The 14292-nt window shown below is 44.9% G+C and overlaps 1 protein-coding gene across 4 annotated transcripts; it reads left to right on the forward strand.

The window, feature by feature from the left end:
- Nucleotides 1–381: 381 nt before the first annotated feature.
- zc3h13 (zinc finger CCCH-type containing 13) lies at nt 382–13938 on the forward strand. Of its 4 annotated transcripts, none has more exons than XM_058380498.1 (21): nt 382–549; nt 1888–2034; nt 2325–2434; nt 3135–3249; nt 3331–3442; nt 4672–4799; nt 4925–4969; nt 5719–5924; nt 6311–6511; nt 6585–6740; nt 7110–7456; nt 7556–8002; nt 8085–8312; nt 8453–8996; nt 9110–9222; nt 9354–10535; nt 10692–11267; nt 11387–11527; nt 11774–11974; nt 12119–12282; nt 13415–13938. In XM_058380498.1, the coding sequence occupies exons 2-21, from the start codon at nt 1897–1899 to the stop codon at nt 13568–13570; spliced, it is 5310 nt and encodes a 1769-aa protein (XP_058236481.1). In that variant the 5' UTR covers nt 382–549; nt 1888–1896; the 3' UTR covers nt 13571–13938. The 4 variants fall into 4 exon arrangements, with proteins under 4 accessions (XP_058236481.1, XP_058236482.1, XP_058236483.1 ...); XM_058380499.1 differs by having other exon boundaries at nt 8456–8996; XM_058380500.1 differs by lacking the exon at nt 4925–4969.
- The last annotated feature ends 354 nt before the right edge of the window (nt 13939–14292 follow it).

A 14292-nucleotide genomic window follows, 5' to 3' on the forward strand; every position in this document is an offset into this window, starting at 1 on the left:
GGTCAGAGTTATGGGAACGTTAGGGAAAAGTTCTGCCTTGTGTTTGTTTTCTTATGGGAAAGTCTGGAGAAACGTCAGGAAAAATGCTCTCTGAAGAATAATGAGTCAACGAAATGTAAAAATTATATTTCTGTACAGAAAACTTTTTTTTTGTCAAATCCAAATGGTTATTAAAACCGTTCCCAGAACCAGAAATAGTGCTGGAACCAAATGGGTCTGTAAACGCCACACGGTTAATCCAGGTTCCCACAATCCTCCGTTCTGCAATGAAGGCTAATCACTGAATCCCAAATGACTTCCTGCTCCCTCACTAAGCGCACGGTGTAGGGTATGGAGTGATTCCTTTTTACACCCTACCTAGGGCACCTCTGTTTCATAGCTTGCCGTTTGGGATGCAACCTTCGGAGATTTCGGCGTCTCGCTACCTAGCATCATGAAGGCGGCTTGGGGAGCCCCGTTTAACGACCTGCGATATTTTCATTGTGTGTAAAGTATACAAAATTCACAACAGTTTATGAAACTGGACGCGGTGCTTAACTAAACATTTCGGTGAGTGTTTTTTCCTTTAAGTTTATAGCCTGACTTGATTGACCGTTAGCTTAGACCAAGGAGCTAACGCTGCTAGTTAGCTAGCTGGTTCACTGGGCTGCAGCGCAGGTGGATAAACAGGACCTCGTCTAATTAAAGCGCTTTTGCAATTAAATAGATAAAATACTAATGATGGAAATTTAATCATTAATATAATTTTAGCTGCTGCTCGTGTAAGTCAACATGCTCAAGTGCACTCGTGCTAAGTGGCTAGCAGGTTTCACTTGCTAGCCTGCTAACTAGCTAACGTTCATTCATTTGCTAGTTAATGTGAGCGTCAGTTTTGTTTAGTTAAAAAGCTTCAGTATTTGTTCTTGTTAGAATTATTTTGGGATTCAGCAGACTGGAATAAATTATGAACACCCTGGATTTATTGAGAGAGAGAGTGTGTGTGTGTGTGTGTGTCCTTAACTCAGAAATTTTTAGTGGTCTGTGAAAACTCTTCACGTGGTCAAATTTTCTACTATACATTAAATTCTGAATATATTTAAGGGTTTTCTTGAAATAAAAATCTTTTTAAATTTCAGCCAGAAATAAATATAGAGCATTTTAAGCTTGTCTACTCCCCAGAAGTAAAGAGGAACAAATGACGTTTTAAAGATTTTCACTAAAGTCTTGCTTATATGATCTTTAGGTTTGTAAAATGACCAATATTATATGAGAGATACATACACTGACCAGGCATAACATTATGACCACCTGCCTAATATTGTGTTGGTCCCCCTTTTCGCTGCTGAAACAGCCCTGACTCCATCATGCACTGTGTATTCTGACACCTTTCTATTAGAACCATCATTAACTTCTTCAGCAATTTGAGCAACTGTAGCTCGTCTGTTAGATCGGATCACACGGGCCAGCCTTCTCTTCCCGTGTGCATCAATGAGCCTTGGCCGCCCATGACCCTGTCACCGGTTCACCACTGTTCCTTCCTTGGGCCACTTTTGATAGATACTGACCACTGCAGACCGGGAACACCCCACAAGAGCTGCAGTTTTGGAGATGCTCTGATCCAGTGGTCTAGCCATCACAATTTGGTCCTTGTCAAACTCCCTCAAATCCTTACACCTGTCCATTTTTCCTGCTTCTAACACATCAGCTTTGAGGACAAAATGTTCACTTGCTGTCTAATATATCCCACCCACTAACAGGTGCCATGATGAGGAGATCATCAGTGTTATTCACTTCCTCTCAGTGCTCATAATGTTATGCCTGATCAGTGTAGAGAGAGAGAGACAGAGAGAGCTTAGAATGTGTAATATAAGCATGTTGTAGTAATACAAAAAAAATTTCTGTCTCAAGCCCTGCAGAATGTCCAAGATCAGGCGGAAGGTGACAGTGGAAAACTCGAAGACTATCTCAGAGAGCAGCAGCAGTACGACCACTCCATCCCGCAGGCCCAGCGTCTTCGAGAGACTCGGACCCAGCACGGGCAGTAATGCCACAGAGGTGAACTGCTTTCTGCTTTCTTTAAACTGCTTTCACATCTGGTACTGAGATCTGAACTGATTTCTAGTCTGAGATCTGATTTCGTCATTAAATTGCATAGGCATCAATTTGCTGATTGATTGGAGACCGTAGAAACAAACTCCTCACTTTGGCTGGCTCATATCTTGATTTGGATTAAAAATGTCTACAATCTCTGACATTTAATTTGCTAAAGAGCAGCAGCCCTATGATTATCTCATGATTCAGTAATGCATGGACGCCGAGTTGAATTCTACTTTAATTTCCCTCAGACCCAGTGTAGAAATTGGTTGAAGACAGGAAATTGCAGTTACGGCAACACTTGTCGCTACACGCATGGAACTCCGGCAAGAGGCAAGAATTTTTCTGGAGCATTCAGCAGGTGAGGCAGCTTTCCACTGACCTGGTCCTGATGGACATGACAACAAGGAAGGGGGAAAATAAAACAAACCAAAAAATAACATTAGCATTAGCATGTTTTAGATTACTTAGTCATTTCTCTCCCAAAAGAATATTACAAGATGTAATAACCCTTGCTCGAGGCAGGAAAATATCTCTGAATAAATACTAAAACCTAAAAAATGTGAGGTTACATCTAAGCAGCTTGTTTTTCTCCTTGGAGATATTTTGTGTAACATCAGAAAACACTGTAAATATGCATACTTAATTTGCATACTAGTTTTATTAGTATGCATACCTAAAAAACCCTATTACGCATACATATGTGATTTTTTTTTTTTTATGTATATACACGAACAATAAGATGTCTATTCCAGTCATTATAACCTAGACCTCATGTCAGATACAAATTCTGTGAACGCAAACCTGTTCATCCTTGATTTGCATAAATTTGCATATTGTTATTAACATATTACTTGCATTCTTGTTTTTTTTTTTTTATATGCATACTACATTTGGGAATTTCATCACTGATTCAAAAAAAACAACAAAAAAAAAAAAAGTGCCGCTGAGGGTGAATAAACACAAATATGAGTCCATAAATAAAATTGTCAGCTTTTGAACATCTGCATAAACATCTATTAAAGCTATTTAACAACGCTGCTCTGCTATTCTGTGTACAGGTCTTCCGAGAGGCCCACTGGTGATCTCCGGGAGAGGATGAAAAATAAGAGACAGGATGTAGATGCAGACACTCAGAAAAGAGATCAAGACGAACCTACTTCACCCACAACTAGAGTAAGACCAGTTAACAAATCCAGCTGCACTCTTCTTCTCCTTTTGCACAGTGCGCTAATGCTAGAACGTGTGTGTGAACAGCAGAGAGATTCATCCCGAAGCAGACACAGAGAGAAAGAGGATATAAAGATCACTAAAGAACGAACGCCAGCCAGCGAAGAGGAAGCAGCAGAGTGGGAAGCCAATCGTGAAGGTAAGATTTCTGAAACGCACTACACTGTGTTGAATTATAAAGTATTACAGCACATGTCTAAAGGTTGATTGATAAGTTTTGGGACGCCCCTCCAAATCATTGAATTCAGAGGTTGGGCTCGGCCCCTTAGTTCCAGGGAAAGGAACTCTTAATGCTTCAGCTTCATACCAAGACATTTTGGACAATTTCATGCTCCCAACTTTGTGGGAACAGTTTGGGGATGACCCCTTCCTGTTCCAACATGACTGTAGACCAGTGCACAAGGCAAGGTCCATAAAGACATGGATAAGTGAGTTTGGTGTAGAGGAACTTCACAGAATCCTGACAATCTGAATTACAGCAGAGACTGTGAGCCAGACCTTCTCGTCCAACATCAGTGCCTGACCTCACAAATGCACTTCTAGAGCAGTGGTCAAAAATTCCCATAAACACACTCCTAAACCTTGTGGAAAGCCTTCCCAGAAGATTTGAAGCTGTTATAGCTGCAAAGGGTGAGCCAACTCCATATTACATTCATGTGCATGTAAAGGCAGAGGTCCCAGTTTTGGTCTGGTTCACAGTCTCCGCTCTAATTCATCCCAAAGGTGTTCTATCAGGTTGAGGTCAGGATTCTGAGAAGTTCCTCCACACCAAACTCACTCATCCATGTCTTTATGGACCTTGCTTTGTGCACTGGTGTACAGTCATGTTGGAACAGGAAGGGGTCATCCCCAAACTGTTCCCACAAAGTTGTGAGCATGAAATTGTCCAAAATGTCTTGGTATGAAGCTGAAGCATTAAGAGTTCCTTTCACTGGAACTAAGGGGCCGAGCCCAACCCCTGAAAAACCACACCTGAATTCAATGATTTTGGAGGGGTGTCCCAAAACCTTTGGCAATATAGCGTATATATCCTGTCATTACTGTGTTACAGAATCAAATACAAAAAGTGGTTCTTAATATTTGACCTTTTAATAATAGACGTTTACAAGCGCTTTATAAAAATTGCTTCTTTATTACTACATTCTGTAACTAAAACACTTGTTCTCGAATAACAGCATTAAACAAAGTAAAGCTTACATGGCAGCAGTTTTTCACTGCTTTGTAATAAATTTGCAATACAATAATTTCTCTCAAATATTTCGAATGGAAAGCAGTAACTGTGAGATTAATACTAGAATGCTATTTGAGAGTTTTATTTTTGGCGACACATTTTCATGACTTCTAATCCATCCCTTTTGTTACTGAAAGACTCTGATAACGGTGACTACGATTACGAATTATCGCTGGAAATGAAGAGGCAGAAGATCCAGAACGAGCTGATGAAGCTCGAGCAGGAGAACATGGACAAACGCGAAGAGCTCCTCATTAAGAAGGAGGTACAAACCCTCATTTATTAAAGCGGCTTCACGTTTATGAGCTGCTGTTCATTTAATGCAAACCATGTACAAGACATGACGGTTTGACGAGCCGTAATTTTAACCCTGCTTATTCTCGGAAAAAGGAATCAGTGACCAAGACCAGGACCAGCAGCACTTCTAAAGATAAGGTACTTTAGCTCATATAGTCCTTTTCCGCAGGTTTGATTAAACTGCATTGAAAATTCAGTAAAGAATAATAAATATACTTGAATAATAGTAGGTGATAAAATTAAATCTCTCCCTAAGTATGGCAGTTTTAAAAACATTGACAAATGACCCAAATTCAATTTGTTCTCAAAATGGAGAAACATTTATCAGTTAAGTAAAAAGCAAACCTTAAGGAAGGGTGTTATAAATGAATAGATCCACTGGACATTTTGTTTAATCAGGTTTCTTTAACCACAGGTGTGTGTAAGGTTGTATAAATTGAAGAGAATATATTGCTTATGTTTTATAATACAGTATATCCATGATATGCGGTGAAATGAAAAGTGTTTATATACAGAATTGTCAATATCGTTGCTTATAAAAATGCCAGAAGCTTTAAGTAGTGATTGTGTTTGCACTTATTTTCTTTCTGTATGTGTTCCTCTTACAACCTTCTCTATGTTCAGACTCGCTCTCCAATGTAAATCATTCTTGAGGCTACATTAGGTAAAATAAATGTTTTTAACTGAGCTGAACAATGTCTGGAAAAACATGGGACCTTTTTATGGAAACTTGTATTATAATCTGAGCTGCTTGTCTGAACATGGCCTATTGTACTTGAATCACATAGAGGCTTTGCAGTTCTGCTTGAATTATACATTTGGTGGCACAGCATGCGTTTCTTGTGTATTACAGAGTGTCTTGATTTTTTTTTTTGATTTTTTTTAAGGGGTCTCCCGATCACTCCAGCTCCAAGAATTCACCCCTGTCCCGCAAGTCCAGCGGCTCCCCAAAACGAAAACCCAGCGGTTCTCCTAAACGGAAATCCATCGGGAAAGGCAGCAGCTCTGGCAAGAAGGAGAAGAAATCTTCCTCTTCATCAGTTATCTCCTCCCCGGTGATGGAGCAGAGCAGAACAGAGGAGGCTGAGAGCAGGTATGTTTTAACTCTGATACCTACTCAGATGAAGGTTTGGTGCATATGTTCCTTGGGCAGCTGTTTAGTTTGGGGAAAGACAGTCTGTGAAAACTATAGCTGTGTAATAGCAGTTGTTTTATGTTGTAATAACAAATACAAGTGTGTTCTATGAATAGGTGATAGTAATAATAATGTTATTCATGCTAAATACAGCAATTAACCAAAGATTGTCTCACTCCTGGCTTGGCACTGCACCAGCCCTGATTCATATCCATGATGAAAGACTAGATCATTTAGTTTCCAGTTGTGTTATCGCAGGCCAAAACCACAGACCAGGTGTGGACTCATTCTTTCTACTAATGCTTTGGTTGATCAATTCATTTGCCACCCTAATCTTTAATCAGATCCTCTAAGAGTGGGCACAGCAAGAAGAAAGGCCCACGCACACCCAGCCCCCCTCCCCCTGTGCCCTTGGACCTGCCCGTAGGGGGGAAAAAGCACAAGGGAAAACACAAGAATAAAGAAAAGAGCGAAGATAAGCAGAAAGAAGCCAAGGAGCGGGGCCGGGACAGCGATAAGCACAAGGAGAAAAAAGAGAAGCGCAGGTACAAAAATCTAATTTGTAGTGTTGGATAAATACCCCTTAAATCAGACTGAATAACTTGGTGGGTATTGCAGGGATCGCTCAGACAGTTCCCACAAGGCTAAACGATCGGTGACGTCAGAGGAACGTTCTGGAAGTGTGTCGTCTCCCGGGCGAGAGATGTCGCCTCAGACCAGGAGGAAGTCCTCATCCCCCAAGGCAGCCACCCAGAAACAAAGCTCACCGCAGAGGTAAACAAAATTACTGCAGTTGAAACAGCCTGAAGGTTTGGATATGATTATTCTGTTTAACGCATTTAAGTCTCACAGATAGGATGTTTGTTGGATACTTTTTCCCATAGAATGTCCTCCAAGAATATTTTGAAAGTGGAACTCGCCATTCAGCTACTTGAAAATATTGTGAAATTTTCTAACCTGATGATAGAAGAATAGATTAGCAAATGAGACGCATTTCTAAATACACAAACCCTACTGGAGGAGAATTAATCAATTCAGGTTGAATTAAGCTCTGGAAATAGTACATCGCTCATTGTGTGTTGAATTGAATTGTGTGTTAATATAAATAATATTTTTGTTGTCGTTTCTTTTGTTCTCTTCTAGGTCTCGTACCCCACCACGTCACCACCGGAGCCCCTCTCCTCCATCCCGCCCTCATCACTCCCCCTCATCTCACTCTGGGTCTTCCCACCAACGCCACTCTCCATCTCCTCGCCGTCGCCGTGGTTCCACCTCCCCATCCTACCAGCGGGACCTGCTTCCCGCCTTGTCATCCTCACCCACAACCACTCAGGCCTCACGTCGCTCACGTTCCCGGTCGCCCCCCACGCCTCAGAGGTCAAGCCCTGCCTCTCGCCATCACTCGCAGGGCCGGGATCGGGAAAAAGAGAGAGGACGGGGAGAGAGGGAGAGAAGCCCCACTCACGACAGACGTCATGAACGCAGAGATGGTATGAGTTTAGCATACTTTCTAAGCCATAAAGTTTAAAAAACTAACAAAATGTAATCTAACAAATCAATACTGTTCTCTGTCTGTCTTCGGGAACCAGAGAGTCGCGGGAAGCGTGAGAAAGACAGCGGGCGAGACGATCGCAGCTATGAGGCCGATCAGAGCTCCTCGCGAGATGAACGCGAGAGTCGTGACCGAGACCGGCGCTTCGACCGAGACCGCCGAGACACTCGTGATGATCGACAACACCGCGCCAGTGATGCAAAGGATGTGCGGGACACTAGAGACCGTTCAGGCCGGGAGTCAGCAGAGCGCAGAGAGAGAGACCGGGACAGGGAGAGGGACCGTGAGAGAGAGAGGGACAGAGAGAGGGAAAGAAATGATACTCACAGAAAAGATGATGCGTCAGTGCAGGATGAAAGAAGTTATGGAAGAGGACATGGGAGAGAAGAGGGGCGGAGCGAGAGCAGGGCGGAGAGCAGGAACGAATCACGTGCAGAGAGGATGGGAAGAGGAAGGGGACGTGCATCAGATAACGCTGAGAAAGGTATGAAAATCGATCTGGATGTTAGACATGTTTTCAAATGTTTGGGTGTTAATGTCATATCCTTTTACCCCTTCCTGCACAGGATCAGCTCGAGGGTCTCGTACCTCACAGGCAGACAGCGGAGGCCATGATGGATGGGAGTCTCGTGGCAGTGGCCTAAGAGAAAGGAGCTCTGAGAGAAACACAGAGAGGGGGACAGAACGTGATCGCTATGACAATGACAGGCAGCGTGGAGAGCAGGCCCGAGATTCGTCTTACGACCGCCGTGGCAGTCAGGCAGACCGAGAACGACGAGACCACAGGGACAGAGGTTAGAAGATATCTCTGTCCAGCAAGTCTTTCAAAGAGAAGACCCTTAATTACATTTATAAACCCCTATGCTGATGCATTTATTGATTGAACTGCTTATTTCTTTACTAATTAGAAATGTGCACCTGCTTTTATGTTTAGCAGATCAGAGGGCACCCTCACCTGGTCGCCACCATGGCCGCAGTGAGGACACCGAGCGTGAGGAGAGGAGAGACGAGAGACGGAGCGACCGAGGCGAGGACAGACGGGAGGACAGGGGTCGTGAGCGAGAGGGCCGCGAACGAGACAGAGAGAGGGAAAGGGAGAGAGAGAGGGAGCGGGAAAGAGAGAAAGAGAGGGAGAGAGAGGCTGAGAGGGAGAGGGAGCGGGAAAGGGCCAGGGAGCGAGAACGTGAGAGAGAGCGGGAACGAGAAAGGGAGAGGGAGGAAAGAGAGCGGGAGCGAGAAAGGGAACGGGAGAGGGAGGAACGGGAGAGAGAGCGAGAACGAGAGGAGAGGGAGAGAGAGAGAGAGCGTGAACGAGAGAGAGAAGAGCGGGAACGGGAGAGGAAAGAGAGGGAGCGTGAGAGGGAGAGGCAGAGAGAATGGGAGGAGAGGGAGAAAGGCAGAGAGGAGAGGCGGGAGAGAAGAGAGGAAGCGCGAGATGAACGCTCGGCCAGAGAAACTCACGAAGAGCGAAAAACCAGGTTAGTTTCAAAGCTTTAGCTAACAGCTGCTCCTAAACGTTTTTATTCATTGTGTTCGACAAGTGTGGTTAATTTCACTAAACTTTTAAAGTGAAACATTACATCTCTATTAGTGGTCGCAAGAGGCACCGTGTGGAGAACACTCCCAGCCCTCGGCCTTCTCCTAAAAAAGTGCGAGAAGGTAGCCCTGCAGACAGTGATAGCTACAATAGTACTGAGGAAAAAGGTAACTCTATTAGTAAAGATAATGAATATGTAAAAGATAACAGTAAAATGAGACTGAAGCAAAGAACACTGCATTGCAAAGTGGTGTATTCTTTACAGTTCTTCTGACTCTGCATGCTTTTTTTTGTGCAGGTGATAAACACAGACTCCTGAGTCAGGTTGTCCTTCCCCAGGAGCCAAGCCGCTCCCCTCCCCGTGTCTCCACTGATGACAAGCCTGCGCGCTGGAGGGACAATGAACGTCGAGCGGACAAGAAGGATGGGCGTGGTCGGCATGAAGAAGCAGAGCCTCGGAGTGAGCGAGCTGCAGGTAGAGGGTTGGAGCGACGTGGGGATCATTCATCTGAGGGTTCTCTGAATACGCCAGCATCTGAGTCTCGAAGGGGTAAAGAGCAGAGAGATGCCATCACGCCACCTGCCCCCTCGACTGGCGGCCCTGATGGACGAGATTCTGCATTGACCAGCCATGAGGAAGGCAAGAAGAAAACAAAGTCTCAGAAAAAGAACCTGAAGAAGACCAGGAAAGAGGATGAGAGCACTAATGCTGGTGGTGACCGCTTTAACCCTGAGCCCCCACCACCTGCTTCCTCCTCAGTACCCTCTGAAGCTCCACGTCCACTCCTCTCTCCCCCTAAGATGGTCAAGAAGAAATTACTGGACCGGAGGCGGAAGCGTTCCCGGGGCGCTGAGTCTGACCCATCTGAAGATGAGCAGCCCATCAGCAAGAGACGCCGTGGCCCTCAGACACCTCCACCGATCAACAAAGAGGACTTGCCTTCTCAGCGTGCGCTGATGTCGGGCCATGCTTTAGCGGCACCGCTTAAAATGGACCCTAACTTCAGTGACTGGTCTGATGAGGAGGTCCCCGAACGCAACGAAGCTTCATCTGAGCTAGCTCCTGAGCGGCTGCAGCCCCGCAGAAACCCACCCTTGGCCCCGCTGCTCCCAGACCCACCCATGGCGATTCATCCACTTCCACTGCAGCCGCTGCTGCCGAAGCACGTGTTGCGCAAACCGCAGCAGGCTGACCAAAGGCAGCAGCGCAGTAGCAGCATGGGTAGCAACCCAAGCCGGGCAACATCGCGTCGACTCCGGTCACCCTCCAATGACTCGGCCCACCGCACAGACGACACCCAGCAGGGGTCACGATCACGCAGGGCACGCGGACAGGGTGCCAATTCCCGAGACCGGGAGAGAGAACGGGAACGAGAGAGGGATAGAGCGGCAGTCGCTGAACCGATCGGAGGAAGGGAGGAGCGAAAGTCGAGGATTGATCAGTTAAGAAGAGGAGAGCCGAGTCGCAGTACTTCATCAGGTAATCCCTGTTGCAAAATAAAAATACCTATGTTACTAATGCTAGCAAAAATGTTAGGTCACAAATATTATTCTTTTGATTAGATTGGCTCTTTTTTTTTTTTTTGGTTGGTGATGAAACATCACGTACTGCAACTGTATTTTGTTTATTTTTCAGACCGGCAGGACTCTCGTAGTCACAGTTCTCGTCGCAGCTCCCCGGAGTCAGAGCGACAAGGTCGCTCTCGGGCCGGTTCACATGACAGCCGTGAGCGGGACCGTGAGCGGGACCAGTTTGAGCGAGACAGGAAGGAGTACCGGCAACCGCAGAACCAGCCACTATCACAGCAGCGTGATTGGGAGCCAGAACCCCGTGAATGGGGTGTTCGAGGTCGTGAACCCCTCCTTCTCCGCCCTAACCGCGAGCCAATCAGAGAACGGGACTTGCGTGAGATGCGTGAGAGGGAGAGACTACTGCCTGAAGGACTGCTCTCAAATGAGCGCCTTGACCGTGATCGTGGTGATAGGGAGCGAGACCGGGACAGAGACAGGGGAGAACGAGAGCGCATGCTGCCCTTTGACCCCCCACCGCTGGGGGAACCCAAGAGCCGAGCAGAGATGCGGATGGAGCGAGGAGACTATGAGCCCCTGCTGCCTAGAGAAGCCCTAGTGGACATGGACAAACCCAGCGCTACAGACGAGCCACATGTACAGATTGAACGCTGTGAAACAGAGAAGATAGACAGCCTTGATGGTGAGCTGGTTTTCTAAAAAATAAAAAAATTCCCCTCTTCTCCCAGTTCTATTGTACACTATGTTGAACCTGGTAGCATGTTTGCTGTGGTCTGAATCAGAGTGTGTTTATTCCCATAGAAGATGAAGGGAAGGGTGAGGACGCCCAGTCTGCGGTGTCAGGTGGGGAGGAATATGAGCCCATCAGTGATGACGAGCTGGATGAGATTTTGGCCGACAGCCAGAAAAGAGACGATCAGCAGGATGAAGAGAAAATCCCAGGTAAATTTGTGCTGTTGGCTACAGTCAATACTTGCTATGTCTTCAGAATGGATGATTATACTGTAATGGCACATTCAGAGTAAATATGTGGTGAGGAAACACTATCATAGGGAAATTCTGGCAAGTCTCTTTCAGTTTTCGTGCTTCTAAATATTTTTATCATATAAAATCTTGTTGCTAAATTCCTTTAAACTGTTTAAGAATAAGTCGCTTTTCAATTATACATATGTTACTCTTCACCTGCAGGACCACTGGATGTGATTGATGTAGACTGGTCCAGCCTGATGCCCAAGCAGAAACAGGAAACCCGGGCACCCGGGGCTGCACTGCTTAGATTCACACCCGGAGCCATGCTGCTGCGGTCGGGTGTCTCTCGACGTCTGGCTGGTCCGCAGCTCCTTGCACGCGTTAAAGACGTCTGCGCCAAAGAGCTAGAGGATTCTAAAGGTGAGGAAATAGCACTGATGCAGTAGATGGCAGATAAGGCTAAATATTCTTAAGTACCCTACCCCTTTCCCTTTAAAACTGTGCTTCATTGTTAAGCTGGTGCCGAGCTTTATAAACTGATCTCATTCCTGCTGCTGTTTTCAGATGCAGAGAAGCTGTTTGAGCATGACCTTGGTGCCCTGAACATGGCCGCCTTCAACAGGAGAACAGAAAGAACAAACCTGCTGAGAAACCTGGGGCCGTGCGGAAAGGCTCTCTGTGCACGTCGAGACCTCGCCATCCGTAGGCAACTCCTCAAAAACGACAAGGTGAAATATGTGACCTTCAGTTTAATTAGTGTAGTGCTTTTAACTGTAAACATTGTCCCAAAGCAGCTTTACAGAAATCTGGATGTAGATGTACATTGATGATGAAGCAACAGGTGACTATGGAGAGGGAAAAATCCAGGATGATGTGAGGAACCATCAGAGGAACCAGATTCGAAAAAAAGGAAGTGGATAGAGTAGAATAAACCACACAGTTGTACCTGTGCTACAGAGTTCAGTGTTATCAGTTACTTCACCGTGATTCAACATCTGAATTAGAGGTCTGGTAGAGTGACCTAAGGCTGAGCTGTGCAGTCCTCTCAGACTCTAAAATAATGCAAGTTATTCACTGCTGTTATTCATACAGCTGCAGAAGAAACACTTCTCAAACAAGACCATTTTTTATATTTATGCATACACTATATTGCCAAACGTTTTGGGACACCCCTCCAAATCATTGAATTCAGGGTTTGGGCTTGGCCCCTTAGTTCCAGTGAAAGGAACTCTTAATGCTTCAGCTTCATACCAAGACATTTTAGACAATTTCATGCTTCCAACTTTGTGGGAACAGTTTGGGGATGACCCCTTCCTGTTCCAACATGACTGCACACCAGTGCACAAAGCAAGGTCCATAAAGACTGAGTTTGGTGTGGAGTAACTTGACTGGTCTCAACCCCATAGAACACCTTTGAGATGAATTGGAGCGGACACCGCTCTAATTCATCCCAAAGGTGTCCAGGTCTTTATGGACCTTGCTTTGTGCACTGGTGTACAGTCATGTTGGAACAGGTAGGGTTCATCCCCAAACTGTTCCCACAAAGTTGGGAGCATGAAATTGTCTAAAATGTCTCGGTATGTTGAAGCATTAAGAGTTCCTTTCACTGGAACTAAGTGGCTGAGCCCAACACCTGAATTCAATGATTTGGAGGGGTGTCCCAAAACTTTTGGCAATATAACGCCTTGTTTGCATAATAACTCGTCTAGGTAGGTTATTTTAAATATCTTATTACATCATCATTTGTCAAGTGCTGCATCCTTAACAAAATTATCATTTCCAGACAAAGTGATCCATGTTTTTATTCCCAATGAGTTTTGCTGTACTCCAGTAACATCTGAACGATTGTCTTGGTCTCAGGGGACGACTAAGCAGATCTACACTAGTGCTCCTGTGGTGGACCAGGAACTGCTGCAGCTCAGCATACGTCTCTTCAAGAAGAAAATGTCTGCCGGCCAGGTGAAAGCCGACCCGGCGCCCACGTCTAACACCCCAGCCGAGGTGTGTGTGTCTTGAAAGACCCCCGTGAGTACAGCACGTGGAAACCGATCACACGGACTCGGCTGTCTCTTGTGCTTTGAAACACTGAAACTGTTTGTAAGTCAGTGCGAATGGAGAATCAGCCACGCTTGAGAGATCAGGATCATAGAGACTGGAGATACGCTAGCCTATGAAGATACTGTATAAATTACTACAGCCAATGAACTTTCTATTCTACGTGTGGCCGAGAACTGTTGTTGAGAACTGGCTCTCGTTCCAGGTTAATGTTTTAGAAAAACTGTTTTTTTTTTTTGTAATGTCAGTTGTCATTTATACTGGAGTTGCTTTGTGTTTATTTGATGTACTACATATTAAGAGTTGTGCATTAAAATGGTCTTTGTCAACTGTGAGTCCTTTTTTTTTTTTAAATTTCTTCAATTTATTTAATTGCACTAGTGTATTAGTCACCTGAAATAGGTATTTATTTTCATATATTTAGAGGATAATAGGTTTCAAATCAGGAGATAGATAGATAGATAGATAGATAGATAGATAGATAGATAGATAGATAGATAGATAGATAGATAGATAGATAGATTAGCCAATTAGAATAATTTAAAATGTAGACAAAACTATTAACTACTAATTATTCTATCGTGTTAAGTTATTAAGAAATGGTCATGGCTAACGCTGGGGCAGTCCTCCACTGTCCCAGAATTCCGTGGTGTACCAGATGACGTGTCTTCCCCGCGCGTTAG

Source organism: Hemibagrus wyckioides, linkage group LG26 (assembly GCF_019097595.1).
Source record: "Hemibagrus wyckioides isolate EC202008001 linkage group LG26, SWU_Hwy_1.0, whole genome shotgun sequence".
Taxonomy (NCBI): Eukaryota; Metazoa; Chordata; class Actinopteri; order Siluriformes; family Bagridae; genus Hemibagrus; species Hemibagrus wyckioides.